Source organism: Neolamprologus brichardi, chromosome 2 (genome assembly GCF_056152115.1).
Source record: "Neolamprologus brichardi isolate AB-2024 chromosome 2, ASM5615211v1, whole genome shotgun sequence".
NCBI classification, from domain to species: domain Eukaryota; kingdom Metazoa; phylum Chordata; class Actinopteri; order Cichliformes; family Cichlidae; genus Neolamprologus; species Neolamprologus brichardi.
Genome location: NC_142105.1, coordinates 12015236 through 12031786, shown reverse-complemented (window position 1 = coordinate 12031786; position 16551 = coordinate 12015236). Strand labels below are relative to the sequence as shown.

The 16551-nt window shown below is 45.9% G+C and overlaps 1 protein-coding gene across 2 annotated transcripts; it reads left to right on the top strand.

Annotated features, from left to right (window-relative positions):
- Positions 1-6622: 6622 nt before the first annotated feature.
- lman2 (lectin, mannose-binding 2) lies at positions 6623-13860 on the top strand. 2 transcript variants are annotated; one of them, XM_035910668.2, is made up of 8 exons: positions 6623-6933; positions 8802-8920; positions 9058-9175; positions 9795-9874; positions 11408-11569; positions 11664-11778; positions 11866-11985; positions 12152-13860. In XM_035910668.2, the coding sequence occupies exons 1-8, from the start codon at positions 6798-6800 to the stop codon at positions 12310-12312; spliced, it is 1011 nt and encodes a 336-aa protein (XP_035766561.1). In that variant the 5' UTR covers positions 6623-6797; the 3' UTR covers positions 12313-13860. The 2 variants fall into 2 exon arrangements, with proteins under 2 accessions (XP_035766561.1, XP_006797707.1); XM_006797644.3 differs by lacking the exon at positions 9795-9874 and adding an exon at positions 9653-9735 and having other exon boundaries at positions 6633-6933.
- The last annotated feature ends 2691 nt before the right edge of the window (positions 13861-16551 follow it).

Here is a 16551-nt window from a genome sequence, read left to right as displayed (position 1 = left end):
GCTGGCATTTAAAGCTAAATTTGATTTGTAATTATATAATTATGAAATTTGACTGGAGACATGTTCAGAGCTCAGTGTCAGCTTTTTTTTCCAAATTACTGTCCTCTCAGGAGGCCTAGATATGTAAACCATATTTTATTTCTCGCTCCATTGCTAAGTTCAGATGGTTTTGATGTATTTGCACTTTAGATTTGATGCATTGAGAGACGATGACGGGCAGGCAGGTGACCGTCAAAGGCAAAGCCTGCACAAGTGTCCAGAACAGCTTCAGCGTGCCCTAACATCAGCTCTCCAAGTGGAGCATTGGTGATCGTCTAGAAATCTAGAAGAGTCTGCCACACTATTCAGGTTTGTTGTAGCATGAAGGACGCGACGACTGCTTGCTCTCACTTTACATTCATGGACCACATTTGATGTGAACTACTAGATAATAACATAATAACCTATGAAACACATTTTTGTGTGAAAATGTTCACTCATAAGGAAAAGTCAGTTTGCAGCTGACCTGCAGATACTGACCAAACTGAGAAAAACAGCTGGAATGTAATCAAATCTACAGCAGCTGCACGTCTAGAGTTTGAGCTAAAAACAGCAGCACATACAGAGAGACAAAAACAAACAAACACACACACACAAAACAAAACACAAATGACACTCTATGTCTCTTTGTCTTCACTGCAGACACTATTTTAATAGCTTTTTATTGTGTGTGTTTTATGTGCATGCTTTTATTTTGAAAATTTAGCATCACATCATACCTGCATGTTTTCCAATGAAGGAAAAAGTTCTGATAACTTTATGCATTTTTGGTCAAACTAAAAACGCTACCTTCACCACACTGTTAACTGAAACGTACATGTGAAATCTTTGTTAACCAGCTAAACCGGGTTTAATCCACATGTCTACTGTGTTTCTTTGTGAAAGTAAGAAAGAAACGATGGAGCTCTGAACCGTTCGGCTAACCTTTGCGGGTGGTTTACAGCCTGGACAGACCTGTAGCAGCTCCACCTGGACCGCAGGACCCTGAGCTGTATGTAGACTCTTATCTCTTATCTGGATCTTAAATAGTTTGGAGTAACCTGAGATGTAAGCAGAAACACCCCGGCAGCATGTACTGTAGAATGGCAGATACAGTCGAGAGACGAAGCACAGTTCAAACCAAAAAATAACAGAAAAAAGCAAATAGTTGTAAAAACAGTGGGCCCATGGCCTCCGTCACATAAACACACTGAGGTTTGAGTTTACTTGCTCAGCTGTGAACCATTTTTAGCGATGCAATCCCTGCAAGCATCTCCTGGATCAGCTGACCTGCACGGTGACCACAGGTAACACTTACCAAACACTGAGGTTTACTCTAAAAAAAGACCTGTCTGTGATTTTAAATGACAGACTGTATCCTCCAAACCCAGCCTGACGATGTCTGTGATGTAGCGTGACATAAGCAGCATGGAAGGTGATAGGAAGACAGCATCTGCAGACTGTTCAAGTTTCTTTTAAGTATTCTTTATTTTCTGGTGTCGCCTTTCAACAATTATTTCACAAAAACATAAGAACCTCTCAGTCAAAATTTCACCTGCTTTATATAGAATTCTACTCACACCTGGATCTCATTAACCTCCACCATTGGGAAAACAGGGTAGACTAAATAACATAGTCTAGACAAAGAAACAGGAATAAAATCATTTTTCCACTTAACAAACTCATTCACCCAACTAAACAGTTTGAAAAGTCAATCTCTGCACTTACTCTGACTCATGGGGTTATTTTAAATGAAATAAACAATTTTACACAAAAGAAACACCCCTTCATTTGGTTACACCCAATTGACATGATCAGTGACATCATATCCTATAAAACCAGGAAGTACTGGGGCGGCCATTCCCACATACCTGTTTTACACATAGGACCTGTTCAGAGGAACACACAATGGTAAGTATAACCAAACTACATAAACAAATGAAAGATTCAAATCAATTAATGATGAAGTGACATTTAGCTTTAAGTACATTTGCACAGATGAAATGAATATAACCAATGCTACCACAAACAGACCCGGGATAGTATGTAGAGCCAAGGCTACATGTGCTGTGTTTACATTAAAGCATTATGATAGACTATAGGATAACAGAACACAGAACAACAACATACACAAGTGACAAATGGCAAATGACTTCTCTCCTAGCCACTTTGTCACAGTCTGTAGGTAAACAGTTTCATCACATAGATAAAGCGTGGACGTATAAATTCCAGAGTGACCCCGCCCTGCCGCTCTGTGGTCCTGTCACGTCCACACCATCCTCTCAGCCTCTGGCTCTGAACGATGCTTTTTGTAAGTCAGCGTACTGACGCGGGCTGCAGAGACTTGCCTTTGGCCCTCAGAGGACTGCTGCGACAGCTCTGCTCCCGTTACTTACACGGTTTACACGTGAGCTACAGATGTGTACAGCTGTGGTCTGAGACATCAGGAGTCCAGAGATAACCGAAGAGCAAAACTGAATTCATGTGTGCAGGAAACTTGGGATCACTTTGCTCCTCAGACACTTTAACACAGTCGCGTCCACTCCGCCTCTGCTTCAGGCTCGTCCTCGTCTGCAGAAGGTGAAGCTGCTCAGAGCTGGAAACAGGAAGCTCAGAGGGTGATTCGTTTGATCTGTTTCACCTGCTTGCTGTGTGTCTGTGCACTAACATAGAAGTTTTAAAGTCCATTCATTACTTTTCATGTTATAATGTTGGACACAAGATCTTCACTTTGATCCTGGTTTGTAGCAGAGGCTGAATCCACAGACCAGAAATAAACTAGATTATTGTTCAAATGATTGTTTTAATATTCTGTTGTGGGAAATCATATTTTTCATGTTTTTCTTTCTGCCCCCCAGTAATCTAAAGGGTCAATCCACCCAAATCACTCAGCAACGCATCCATTTGCTCGTTAACTTGGAACTGCAGGATTTTTAAAATGAATCAGAGTTATTGTGTTTGATCTCGGGTGACAGGAATATATTACCAGTTTTTACACTGGCCTCTATTTCATCACCAATCTGTGGAAACGGATGTGTGAGATCTTGAATGAAGGGAGTGGGCTGCTAAAGTTTAACACAGAGAGTGAAACATGGAAATCAGCGGCATGTAAAAATGTGTTTTCCATAAATATTTGAGCTGTTTTCCTGTTTTGATTCAGCGCCCTCCTCTTCCTCCCCGCCGCTGCTCCTCGCTCGTTCACTTCACAAGGGCACGCCACTGAACCACAAAGCCATCTGGCTCCGTGTAATCTACTTCAGAACAGGCCGATCTGATGCAGTTTAGACAGATGTAAAATGGTCCAAATCAGACGAGGAAGCCAAACAACATGAGAGGGTCATTTCACAGAGAAACACAGCGAGCAGCCGTGGCCTCGGGGCTCAGATGCCAGCTTGTGACCAGAAGGTCGCCAATGAAATCCCCCAATCTGCACAAGAAATTAAATGTGGGCAAGGGGAGCATCCAGTCCCAGAGGATGCTGCAGTGCAGAAATTAGCACTCAGATTAAAGTCAGAGGAAAAAAAGAGGAACGCTTCGACTCAACTGTTTGACTGGCAGCAAGCGTGTGTGCAAACAGAAAAGACTGACACAGAGGAGAGACGAGTACAGAACAAGACTGAGCAGACTCCGTTCTGTTTCCGGCAGCATGCCAGAGGATTTCCAGGTCACCGCGTCTTCCGCAGCGATGGGAGTATGATGAGAAATGAAGGTGAAGTAATAATCAGCATCCCCACTGCTGTCTGGAGAAGTGATACCTCCAGACTGATGCTTGCATTCCTCAGAGATTTAACCTCTGAGGTCATGTGACATTCATACATAGAAAATCTTCATGTAGATTTTACACCTGAGATCATTCAGAAAAAAATCAATAAATTACCAAAGTCCTGAATTCAGGGTGAAAACCAAGATCTTTCCTTTCCAAATGTCTGTCAGTGTCTGTGCTGACAGCAGGTACAGTCTACGCCAGGGGTCCCCAATCCCAGTCTGCGAGGGCCGGTGTCCCTGCAGGTTTTAGATTTCACCCTGGGTCAACACACCTGAATCACAGGATTAGTTCTTTACCAGGCCTCTGGAGAACTTCAAGACATGTTGAGAAGGTAATTTATCCATTTAAATCAGCTGTGATGGATCAAGGACACATCTAAAACCTGCAGGGACACCGGCCCTTGTGGACTGGGATTGGGGACCCCTGGTCTACGCCCTCTCTGGCAGCCACATTTCTTTAAACAGTCAGTGAGATGCTGGTTGTGTCTGACTGGTGGGGAATTGCTGACTTTTGTTGTGTTCAGGTGTGTTGCTTGTGCAATGCTGATGTGCAGAAAAGCTCCACACACTCAGCAACAGCCCAAAAGTTTTGGCTGATGGTGTGTAACCTCTAAACGCTGATGGGAAACTGTGTTTTTGTGGCTTACAGTTGAGCTGGAACACTCGGAAGTGACCTGCTGGTGAAATCCTATCCCTCCACGGGGCATGCCTGCTCCCCACATTGTTTCAGTCCAATAAAAACGGGGGCAGAGTGCTGCTAAACACCAGCTTCAATGTTTTTTGACAGACCGGTGAGTCACCAAGCAGCAGAGGAGCTGCCGTGGCATTTACGGTCTGATGGAGGTAGAGAGAGAGCCAGACAGAAAACTCTGAAGCTGGACTCCTTGTTTAATCGAGTTTGGTCTCACATTATGAGATGCTCTGCTTATGGGTGACTCAGGCAGACGTGCACTCAGATGATGGGCGTTTTTGATTTGATGGTGTTGCCCTTTTCTGTTTTCTTCAGTTGTCTGTATATGCTGTGATCTTATTCTCCTCCTAATTTCTGGTCATATATTTGCTGTTACTCTGGTACATGTTCATGTCAAATATAGCCGAGGTTTCTATTTAAACACAAAAAGATTCAAACGCAGAACACAGTCAAGAGATTTAAAGCTTTCATACTCAGGTCGAGTCTCCTTGCAGCAGGTGAGTTTCTCCTCATTTTCTCCAGGAAAGAGTTCCAGGTTTCCAAGCAGGTGAGCAAGTGAAGGCAGGCGGGATGAGACTGGGTAAGGCAGGTCGCAATGAACAATCACCAACAGGTGTCCTGAGAGGAAGGATGAGACGGGCAGGTAAGCACAGGACTCAGGTCTGCAAACACACAGGTAAGTTTTCACAGAGTACTAAGCTGTACAGCAGCTCTCCAACTACAGTTAGACCCCCTAACCCTAACTACAGTTAGAGAGCTGCTGGATTCCTCTCCTTAAATGGTGCATGTTGCTGCATGGGGATGGTTACTTTCAAATGTAATAGGCTACAGATTACTAGTTACTTTGTCAAAAAGATAAATACTGGTGCACCTACATTCTGATTACTTTTCAAACAAATGAATTATCATGTTTTTTTAGCTTGTTTGTTTAATATTTATTCCTCGGTGGAAATAAATTCCTGCACTGGCATATGATAATGATCCAGAAGGAGTCACTGCTGAAAGATGCTCCTGATCTTTGAGAACTTTCTTCTGCTCTCACCTTTTCTCACCTATCCCACCTGCTGATGTGAGCCCTGAAGGTTTACCCAGAATGCACTTTGTGAAGGTTCCTGCAGTGAATTATCTGAAACAGATTAAACATAACGCTGGCTTGCGCTCCACTACATCACAGACACGAAGCTGCTGCAGTGAATTCAGACCCTGATGGATCCATCACACTGATGATCACAGCTGCACAGAGAACACAAACCAGCTGTAGTCTTCAGACTGGGACTCTTGCAGTAAAAATCATTTGGTTGTAGTTTTTTAAAAGTGTAGGTAAGTCAGTGTAAGAGTCATCTGTAGATGAATTAGGATTAATATTAATGTAATGCGTCTTTTACTCAATTGTGCAATACTATTATTCATCTGTTTGTTATTGATTGAATGTTTCTCTCATTCTCCCATTATATGCTGCTACACTATTTTATTCATTGCGCGACGTATGTCACTTGTATTGATAGGTATGTTATTTTTATTTTATTTTATTTTATTTTATTCATGTGCACTCATTTTTTTCTTTTCTTTCCTCCTGCCGCAGTGAGCATGCTCATGACAAAAGAATTTCCCTCAGGATAAATAAAGTTCTTATCTCGTATCTGTATGTAGTTGGAGTGCGTGTAAATATTCACAGTATGAATGTAACATTTGCATGGCTTCATTAAATACATTACATTTATAGAGTAAAGTTTCCATGAGGGGCACACGGGGAAACTTATTTCAGATTTGACTGATATTGTTAATTACAACCCGTGGTTTGACAAAGTGTAATGGAAACGCACTAAAACTACAACTCTGTTCTTCTATGTAAAGCTAAAATCGTCATTGTTTTCAGCCTGACTGAAGAATACAAACCTTCACATGACCGCAGTCTGTTATTAAATTCCGGCAGTCTGTCTCCATCTAGTGTACGAGTAATAGAAAAACAACGTCATCGCTGATTGGCTTAAATTGCGATGTGCTCGTTTCTGATTGGCTAGCAAAATCTTTACCATCTACAAAAACCTTCCGTATGGGAACGCGGACAGCTTAACGTTTCATCTTCGTCATTATATTTTATTGTATCTCACCAATCAAAGCCTTTGTACCTGTTTGGTTTTATATTTAATGAGTGCAAATTTCAAAGGATAGAGAATGACACCGAACAATCGTCGGGGTGATTATAAATGTGGCACTTTGTTGTTTCAGTCCGGATGAGAACAGCGGACGGACCAGTTTATGGAGTTTAGCTTAGAGGAAGAAGCTTGGCGGTGAGAGTTTCTCTCGGTGCTGTTCGGGTAAAATGGGAGGCTGCAGAGCGTTTCGGGGCTCAGCGTTGCTCTTCGTGCTGCTGGAGCTCTCTCTGGTCTGCTGTGACATCACGGACGGAAACGCGGAGCACCTGAAGCGGGAGCACTCGTTAACGAAGCCGTACCAAGGTAGGGGCGTTAGCCCGGGAGCTAGCCCGCAGACTCGGGGACGTCTCCGCGGCTTCTCGGGCCCAGCGGAGGCTCCGAGCCGCCTGCATGTACACTCATCTTACATTGAATGTTTACGGGCTTTTAAAGACCGTGTGGCAGAGTGTCCTCCTGCGGGGCTAAAAGCCCCAAAACATTCGCTACTGGGGAGCTGGAAGATCGATAGTTCCTGACAGGAAAACACACCAAATATGACTCACTTGTATCAGGAAGCTACACACAGATTATTAAATGATAGGCTGCAGTCAGCATGAACTAGTTTCTTCGCATCGCTAAGGTTAGAGATTTGCGCAAGTGAAGAAAATCAGTCCTACATATTTGCGTAATGGCGCACTGCGAGACATATCCTAGCATGTCTGCGTCATCGCATGGAAATATTAATATTCACAGAAACGGGAACAAATCGAAGATCGTCTCGGTGAATACCAAAATCGTTCTGCATTTCTGAGGCTGCTTTTAATCGAGTAATTCGGACTTCACTGAAGAAAGTCTGCTGATATGCTGATATTTACCGGATCTGAGCATGTTCACGTGTGTACAGTCTCTAACTCACACACACACACACACCAGTCTGTGGTCACTCAGGTTCATGTGCAGATTTATTCTCAGGCAGGATCGATCTTCTGGTGGGCAGGTGTAAGATGACAGGTGCTTTGGGTGCTCAGAGTAGCAGTGTCCTTTATAAGAAGCAGGAGACACCTAACTGCTTGTCAGAGCTGCTTCATGCTGATCCTCCTCCACATCTGAGTTTTTGCTTCAGCGGCTCTCCTGCAGCCACGCTTCATTTGGCCTGCCAGTATCTGTCAGCTGCCTCAGCAATGTACGTGAGAAACATGGTCCACTCAGACTTGCTGTCCTTCAGAATGCTGTTGAGGTTCTGCTGGCACTGGGAATTGTAGATCCTGAGGACCAGGACCTCTGCCAGATGCTCACAGCACACCCTGACTATGTATATGGGTATGAGCATCCTCTCCCACCACCTGATCCAACTCAGCACCAGGCGGTGATCAGGTGACAGGTCAGCTACTTCCTTCAGCCAAGTGTCCAGAACATACGCCCCAGATCTGATGATACGATTACAGAATCAATCATGGACCTGCAACGTAGGGCGCCCTGGTGCCACATGCACTTACGGACATGTTTAAACATGGTGTTCAGCACAGACACACCGTTTTAGCACACAGGTCCAGTGACAGATCGGGCTGTTCCTCCTGATCATACTGCTTCAGCGCACAGCTGCCCTTCAGGTGACCGATTCCAGAGCCCATGAAGTGCTCTAACATGAGTCAGACACGTTACAGCTGACCCCCACAGCCCCTCCTGCAGGCAGCGATGCTGCAGCCGAAATATTTATTTAATTTATTAAATAAATAAATAATTCTGCATATCATCAGCAAACAGTTGATTTTCCTTTCCAAGTTTATCAGGCGCGTGTTAGTTAGTTCTTCTACAAAATCAGCTCCACCCTCCCTGTTGAGCGTGTAAGGATGTCTGATTACAGAGTTCAACCAGGAGTCAAACCATGGGAATCAAATTCACACATGGTGTAAGTGGCTCACAGTGTTCAAAAGAAGCTTTAAAAGTGCCTTGGTGTGAGTCCTCCAGATTAGATTGAACACTCTTTAATGTCATTACGCAAGTTTAACAACATTATGATTACATCTTAATCCAAGAGTGTAGCCACGCTGGTATGTGTAGTGTAGCCACATTATTAGTGAGCTTTAGAAGGTGTGAATGTTTGCTGAGTGTGAAACGGGAGTGACGGTATTGACACAGCAGTGTCTTAACCTGCTCATGTGTGTCTGAGCGTTTGCCTGTTTTTCCCGCAGGTGTCGGCAGCAGCCCATCCAGCCAGTGGGATTTCTCCGGAAGCACTTTGGTGACGAGCTCGTACGTCCGCCTGACTCCAGATGAGAGGAGCAAGCAGGGATCCATCTGGAACACCGTGGTGAGGCGAGGCGCGATCACAGAGAATCATTTAAAGTTAAAAATGTCCTCTCTCTGTGGCTGAAGCCTCCTCGCTGAGACGAGGAGTTGTAGGCTTCGGCTCAATAGCGTCTAACCCTCGGCTCGTTTCTGTGTTAGCCTTGTTACCTGAAGGACTGGGAGATGCACGTGCAGTTTAAAATCCACGGCTCGGGGAAGAAGAATCTCCACGGTGACGGCATCGCTCTCTGGTACACGAAGGACAGGCTGCACTCAGGTAACACCGGGTCTTCACTGCGAAGGTCCGGCTGGTGTGAAGGAGCTTCATATAGAGTTTGGATTTACCCGAAATTCTCTGCTGCAACCAAACTGAGGCCTAAGAAGGCAAAGTGTAGATGCTGAGCAGCCTGACCTCCCTGAAGGTGGAGCTCTTTCTCTTTGTATACGACATAACAGTGATGAGATAGTCATCGGCATAGTCGTTCGAGTCGGGCTTTGCGGCGTGTTCGCGGTGAGTAAACGTAGCCCTACATGCAGCTCTGTGAGGCTGAGGTACTGCGGTGTGGGCCCCTTCTTGCCGGTTAACCGCTTCATGGTCAGGAGGAAAAAGCATGTAAAGTGTTGCAGCTCAGAAGGACGGCTGTAAATCCAAACCTGTGTGTGTGTGTCACTCCATACGTGTCTGTCATCTCATCACTGCTGACCTCACATAGCGTCTCGCTCACGTCTCGCCTCATCTCTGCCTCCATCCTAGGCCCTGTGTTTGGAAACCAGGATCAGTTTCTTGGCCTGGCTATTTTTTTGGATACCTTCCGCAATGACCTCCATGGGATGGATGTAAGTGTGTGTGTGCGAGCATGTGTGCCAAAGTGACTGACCAGCTTGTTTCTTTGCAGGGCCCGTGTTTTCCAACAGCGCCGTCTTCCACGGGCTTGCCGTCTTTATAGATACTTACTCTAACGATGATGCGACAGATGTGAGTGGCTGCAGGTTTTCCCCGTCAGCATGCTGTCTCAGTGCACAGTCTGTCTCCTCGTTGTGAAACGCTGCAGGCCTGTTGAAGTGGACCTATTCGCCATTCTCCTTTCCAAGTCTGATTGGCCGGGGTGGGGTGGGGTGGGGTGGGGCTATAATGACATCTCCCCTCTATGACATCACACGGGATTACTTGTGCATACACTGACCTTATCATTAAGAACTCTGTTCATGTTTAATATTGAAAAGAAGATATGGCAGGACATAAGGAGAAGCAGAAAAGGTCCACTTCAGCGTCAGTGACAGAACATTTGTTTGTTGATGTGTCACCTTATCGCTGTTCTGTGTCACTCACATAGAAAAGGCCCCGGTTTAAATAGAAATACAGTTAACAGCCATAGCGAGTCTGCAAATGTCTGAAATACAGTAAATTACATTTTTAGAACTAAATGTCTTTGATATATCTTAAATTGGACTGGATTACGATGCTATTACTGATATTTTAGACAGTGTGTGTGTATCGATCAGACCAAATCGATAACAATCTGAGCTTTGCAGCCCGGTCATTGTTAGAAATCTTTCTCTGATTTTTAAAAAACAGTCACGAAATGCTTAACAGAGGGAGCAATAAGAAAGAAACGACTTGTGTGGGGTCCAAATGAACGCAGAAGAAGCAGGAAAACGACACAGAACGCGCCCCTAATCTGAACAGCTTTCAGAGCTAATGTTGGGAATGCCCTTAGTGGGCAACTCCAGGCCTCGAGGGCCGGTGTCCCTGCAGGTTTTAGATGTGTCCTTGAACCAACACAGCTGATTTAAATGGCTCAATTAGCTCCTCAACATGTCCAGAGTCCTGGTAATGAACTAATCATGTGATTCAGGTGTGTTGACCCAAGGTGAGATCTAAAACCTGCAGGACACCGGCCCTCGAGGCCTGGAATTGCCCACCCCTGCCTTAGTCACATAGTATCAGGGTATTATCGACCTGAAACCCCAATGCTCGCTCCAGCGTACATGCCTCTCTGCAGCCCTTCTAGTGGCCGAGGTGCGGTCATTTTAAGTGCGTCTGAAAATGTCAGAGGATCCTCTCCACTCGAAGCATAAGACAGAGCTCTGTAATCAGAGTACTGTGACTGTATCGCCCTTGTTGGTGAGCAGTACAGAGGCTGGATGTGCTCGGCACCTTGTTCTGTCTCCTAAACAAAGACACTGCTCCCAGAAGAACAGCTGAGGTTTGTGACTTTGACCTGACACAGGCTTCAGTTCAGTTTTCCCTGTTTTCAGTCGGATCAGAGCAAGGAGAGAAAAAGCACTCGAGTGTTTAATGAGACCTTTACCCTCGTCAGAGCTCAAACGCTCAGCAGGAAGTGAACGTCACTGTAACCGCAACCAACCGCCATCGCGATTTGTGCCGATTACCTCAAATGTGTCATGTGGACATGTTTTGTTTTTATGTGATGTATTTGTTGGTCCTGTTGAAGCGTGTAATGCCTGTGTAGGACTTGTGTACTGATCATTTCCTGTCCGCCGCCAGCGCTCTTTCCCGTACATTTCGGCCATGGTGAACAACGGCTCGGTGAGTTACGACCATGGGAAAGACGGCCGCTCGTCTGAGCTGGGAGGCTGCTCTGCTGAGATCAGGAACCGTGATCACGACACGTACCTCGCCATCCGCTACTCCAAAGGGCGACTGACGGTAAGTGGCCGCACCTTCGGTTTCTGCTGCCGTTTGAGGTGGAGCTTTGCAGTGTTTTTACCTTTGGTCCTGCCTCCCCTCTGTAACCCGGCAGGTGATGGTGGACGTGGACGACAAGAACGAGTGGAAGGAGTGCATCGACATCGGCGGAGTTCGTCTTCCCACGGGATATTTCTTTGGGGCTTCGGCAGCTACGGGCGACCTGTCAGGTAGGTCTGAGCTGCCGGTGAAGGAGGAATACTGATTGTTAAAATCGCATTCTTAAACCTCGAAGTGTTTTCACCGACTCGTCACAGATAACCATGACATCATCTCCATGAAGCTCTACCAGCTGATGGTGGAACACACGGCTGAAGAGGAGAACTTGGACTGGACGAAGATCGAGCCCAGCGTCAGCCTCCTCAAATCCCCTAAAGGTAGATTCAAATACCCAAAACTTTATTTAGAATAAAGTGCTTCAGAGTGTTTCAGCAGGGCTACAAGGGGGCGGGATGTTTCTCAGACTTCTAAAACATTCCAGTTAAAAGCACAGTTAAAACCAGATGGAGTAAACTGATGGTGGATGTTCTTCCTCCTTCTCAGACAACATCGATGATCCCACCGGAAACTTCCGCGGCACGCCTCTCACTGGCTGGAAGGTGTTTCTGCTGCTGCTGTGCGCCCTGCTGGGGATCGTGGTGTGCGCCGTGGTGGGAGCTGTGGTTTTCCAGAGGAGACAGGAGAGGAACAAAAGGTTTTACTGAAGAGGAGGAGGAGGCAGAGGAGGATGAGACTGGTGTTCTTACTGGAGAGGAATAAACTGTTTCCTGATGATGGATTGAGCACACTTAATGTGAATTTGTTTTCTACAGATGGTCTGAATGTTTGTATCTGTGAAGCACTGCGGGGGGGAGGTGATGATTGCAGGGTTCGATTTCCTTTTATTGACAAACTTTGGGGGGGGTTTTCTTAAAGAGCGTGTTACGCCTGCTTTTTGTTGATCAGGTGTGTTCTGCTGCAGAGAACGTGCACGTGGCTTCGATCCATGAAGATGGTTTCTTATTACAGAGGAGAGCTGGTGCTGGTTTAGTGCCGACCTGTGAGGAACAAACTCGTGTAAAGAAGTCATCACAGCCAATGGGAAGGCTTCAGATTGTAGTCGGAGCCTCGGGCTGCGGTCCAACAGTTCACAGACATCCCTCATTTGTTTGGTTTTGCTGGACGTTAAACATGACAAGTCTGACCGCTCCCACTCAGCCGGCTTCACAGCGATGGTGGATGGTGTTAACGTGGGTCTGCCGTGGAGACGAGAGGATCATCTTACACACATCCACATCACGTCTGTTATGTTAGGGTCAGTTTCTCGTGTTGCGTTCTGCCGCAGACACGAATCAGCCTCGTCGTCGCCTCCTCTGTCTCCTCTGCCGAAGGAGGTGATAAAGGACGCTTAGAAGCTCCTTTCCTTAGTGCTGGTGGGATTCAGCGGCTCTGGTTGTGTCTGCAGCCTTCAGGAAGTTAGAGACGCATGAGGGAATAGAAAGGACTCTTTGGCCGCAGGCTGATCGATTTGATTCGTCGTTGTTTTATCCATCCAATCAGAATCATTCAGTTCAATCCAGGATTTCCTGAAAGTGTTTTTTTTTTTTCTATTTCAGAGAACAACTTAGTGTGTGTGTGTGTGTGTGTGTCTATGCTCTCCATCAGCCTGTCGACGCCCCCTGGTTTACTCAATGGCGTCTGTGAAGCTTCGTTCTGATGGTTAGCTGACAGTTTAGTTTAACGTCAGAGGAAATTGATAAGCTTACCTCAGAATAAAATATTTACTGCTGCGTTCACCCATCAGGACTCTGCTCGTCGCTCGTGACATAAACACGTCAGGCTGTACAAACTTTAAGGGGACGGCGAGCAGCTCGGAGGGATAGTGCGGTCACTTCCTGTTTTAACTGAAGTAGACATCGTCCTGGAAACAGACGGTAAAGTTCACAGCGAGTTGAAACATTAGAAACATTAAAACTGTTTGTGTGTTTGTGGAGAGCAGCTATTGTCAGAGTTCACGTAGAGTACGGCCTTCTCTGTCTTCAGTTTGTGTGACGGGGTGTTTAAATCATGCTCAGAGAATAAGTGTGAATAATAACTGATCATTTCTCATTGTCTCCTTTTTGTTCATTTGGGTTTTTGCTTTGCTCACGTTTTTCCGTCATCTTTCATTCAAAGCGTTTTTATTGGTTTGGTTTGATTTGGTTTTTCTGCAGAGACAGGAAACTCTCCTTTCGTCACAAATAATATACTGAAATAAAAAAAATTAACCGTGAGACTGTTTGTGATTATTCCACGTCTATGACATCATTACTTTACACTCTGCTGATAGTAAAGCATCCTCCTCTGTAGCTCCACCCCTCTGCATGTCCCTTCATCCACGAACCTCCTCTGAGCTCTTTCTCTTCTCCTCCTGCCTGCAGCTCCACCCTCCCTCCTCCGCACATGCTCAGACCCTCTGATCCTGCTTACTAGAGTTGGATGTCTCCAGACCACTTTTACGTGGTCTTGGTCTCGGCGGACTTTGGTCTTGTCTTGGTCTCGGATCCCTCGGTCTTGTCTCTGTCTTGCTGTCTCAGATCGACATAGTGGAGATTTGGAGTCAACAGTATCCATGACACACAACGTAACGTTCGATAATGTGTCATGCGCATAAGCATCAGCTCTCAGAGCCGTGCTTAGAGAGTGCTTTGTAGTGAATCTGAAGAGTCGACTCCCATTGAGCGAGAGCCGGCTCCTCACTTGATTTCCTTTCGCTGCTCAGCTCTCACACAGTGGCTCAGCTATGCTCCAATCCCTCCATATTGTGGCCAATCACATGCGAGGATATAGGATAATATCATTATGTGAAAAACAGAGAGGGTGAGAGACACGACAGTCAAGTGGAGCGTGCGTCGGTCCTGTCAGTAAGTGAGTGAGACAGTAGACAGCGGTGAGGAGGGCTGTGCGAGTGCATCGCAAAAACATAAATATGCCTGACACTCGTAAACGAAGCAGCATCTGGCTGCAGTTTAAAGACCTTTGTCTCGGTCTCGTCTCGACTTTGTCTTGGTCTTGACTCGGTCTGTCTTGGTCTCGATACCCTCTGGTCTTGGTTTAGGCGGTCTTGACTACAAGTCTACTGCTCACTGAACATCTCAGCCTCCGCTATCTCCAACCCTCACAGCAGGTCTCACCTCCATATTTACCACTTCTCTTTCTGTCATAAATCACACCTGACACTCATCTCCTGCACTTTCTCCGCCTCTCTGTGGATGTGTTGACCCCGGGTATTTAAACTCCACCCACCGTCACTACCTCCACCTGCGCCCCTGCTCTCACAGCGGTTCAGTTTGGGGTTGTTTTGTTTATGCAGATTGAATTTAAAGAAATCAAAAGTTCAAACATTTTTGTCCGTGATTTGTTATTTTCAGAATAAAAGCAATTTCGTTACTAAAAAGTTTTTCATATAAATCCAGAAGCTTTGGTTTCCTCCGCAGGAAAACTTTCTTGTGTTTAGACAAACCTCGGGATGGGCTCAGTTTAACCTTCAAAGAAGTTTAAATTAAACTTCTTTTATTTGCAGCACTGCAGCACCGGCTTCTCTCCGTGCTTTCTTCAAAGATCGCCAGCTTTGTGCTGGAAATCTGAAGATTCGGGAAATTGTTTTAGGTCAGAGTCTTCACTTCCAACTGTGTTCATGATAACCACAGGAGACGTGGCTTAATGTGTTTGCCCCTCCCCTGACATGACGGTGAACGAGGTTGTTCCTCCTGTTAGCTCTGCTCTCCTACGTGAATCTTACACGAGGTCATATGAACACCATCAACGGGTCCAATGAAGAGCGCCGCTTTATCTCGTTTTAGTAAATGCTGGAAACCAAAATTGTAACTGAAATGAAATGTAATTGTTTCTATTATCTGTCTTCATAATGTTGAAGTCAAAAATGCAGTGAAACATCTTTCCAAATTATTTTTATATGAATAAAATATTTTTGATAAATATGGCGGGGATAGACGCTAATCCCCCCAAGTGGAAGACTAAACTGTCGCATTAACAGCAGGTGGCAGCACACGCCAGGGGCGAGCAGGACTTACTGGGAATAAATGAGTAACGAAAGCTGTTCAGTCACCGCCTCAGGATCAGGAAGCACCAGCAGAGGACGTCTTTCCTCTGTTTGGGGCTCTGGGCTGTGCTCAGAGCAGCAACGCCTTAAGCTGCGAGGCTCTGTGCTCGTCCATGCAGCCTCCAAACACCGTCTGACCACGAGCCTGGACTCGAACCCACACTGACTTTTGCACAGCTGCACAAAAGTCAGAGCCCCGCGGTGACATCAGCCAATCACTGGACATTTATATCAAAAATACAAACGGCCATGGGCTGCTGCACAGAGTTTGTTTTAGTCAGTTTTATGGTCCTGATTTTATGGTCCTTTTCATATTAAAAGTGACCTTAAACTGCACACAGGGCCTCACAGCAGCACAGAGGGCTTTTATTCTGTCTAGATGAGGATTGTTTCCTCTGCAGGACTGAGCTTCATATTCTCTGCTTGTTTAAAACGGGACAAACCTACCTCTCCCCCCTCCCAGCCTTACATCAGCTGCAGTGACTCAAACTTTCAGTAAACCTTCGTCTGTTGGATGAAATCGCTGCTGTGCTCACAGCTTTTTTCCCCCTGCGGCTCGGAGGCGGGCCTGGAATCTTTGTGGACGAGGCGAGGCTGTTGTTTCACATACTTGACGCTGGAGTCTGGATGAACGGGTGGAGATGGTAACCGGGTGCACCACCTCTCCCTCTCCGGTCTCCCGGGGGACCACGAGCAGCTTTGCAGACAGTCAGCAGGCACGCAGCTGCAACTCGTGCACTCACGCTGCGAGTCTGTGAGCACAAACCTGCACTCATGCTCCGAGCTCACTCCTGTGTTTTAATGAGTGCAGTCAAAAGAGAGGCTTGTAATCGTCTGCATTTTCACAGTGATTTCTCAATTT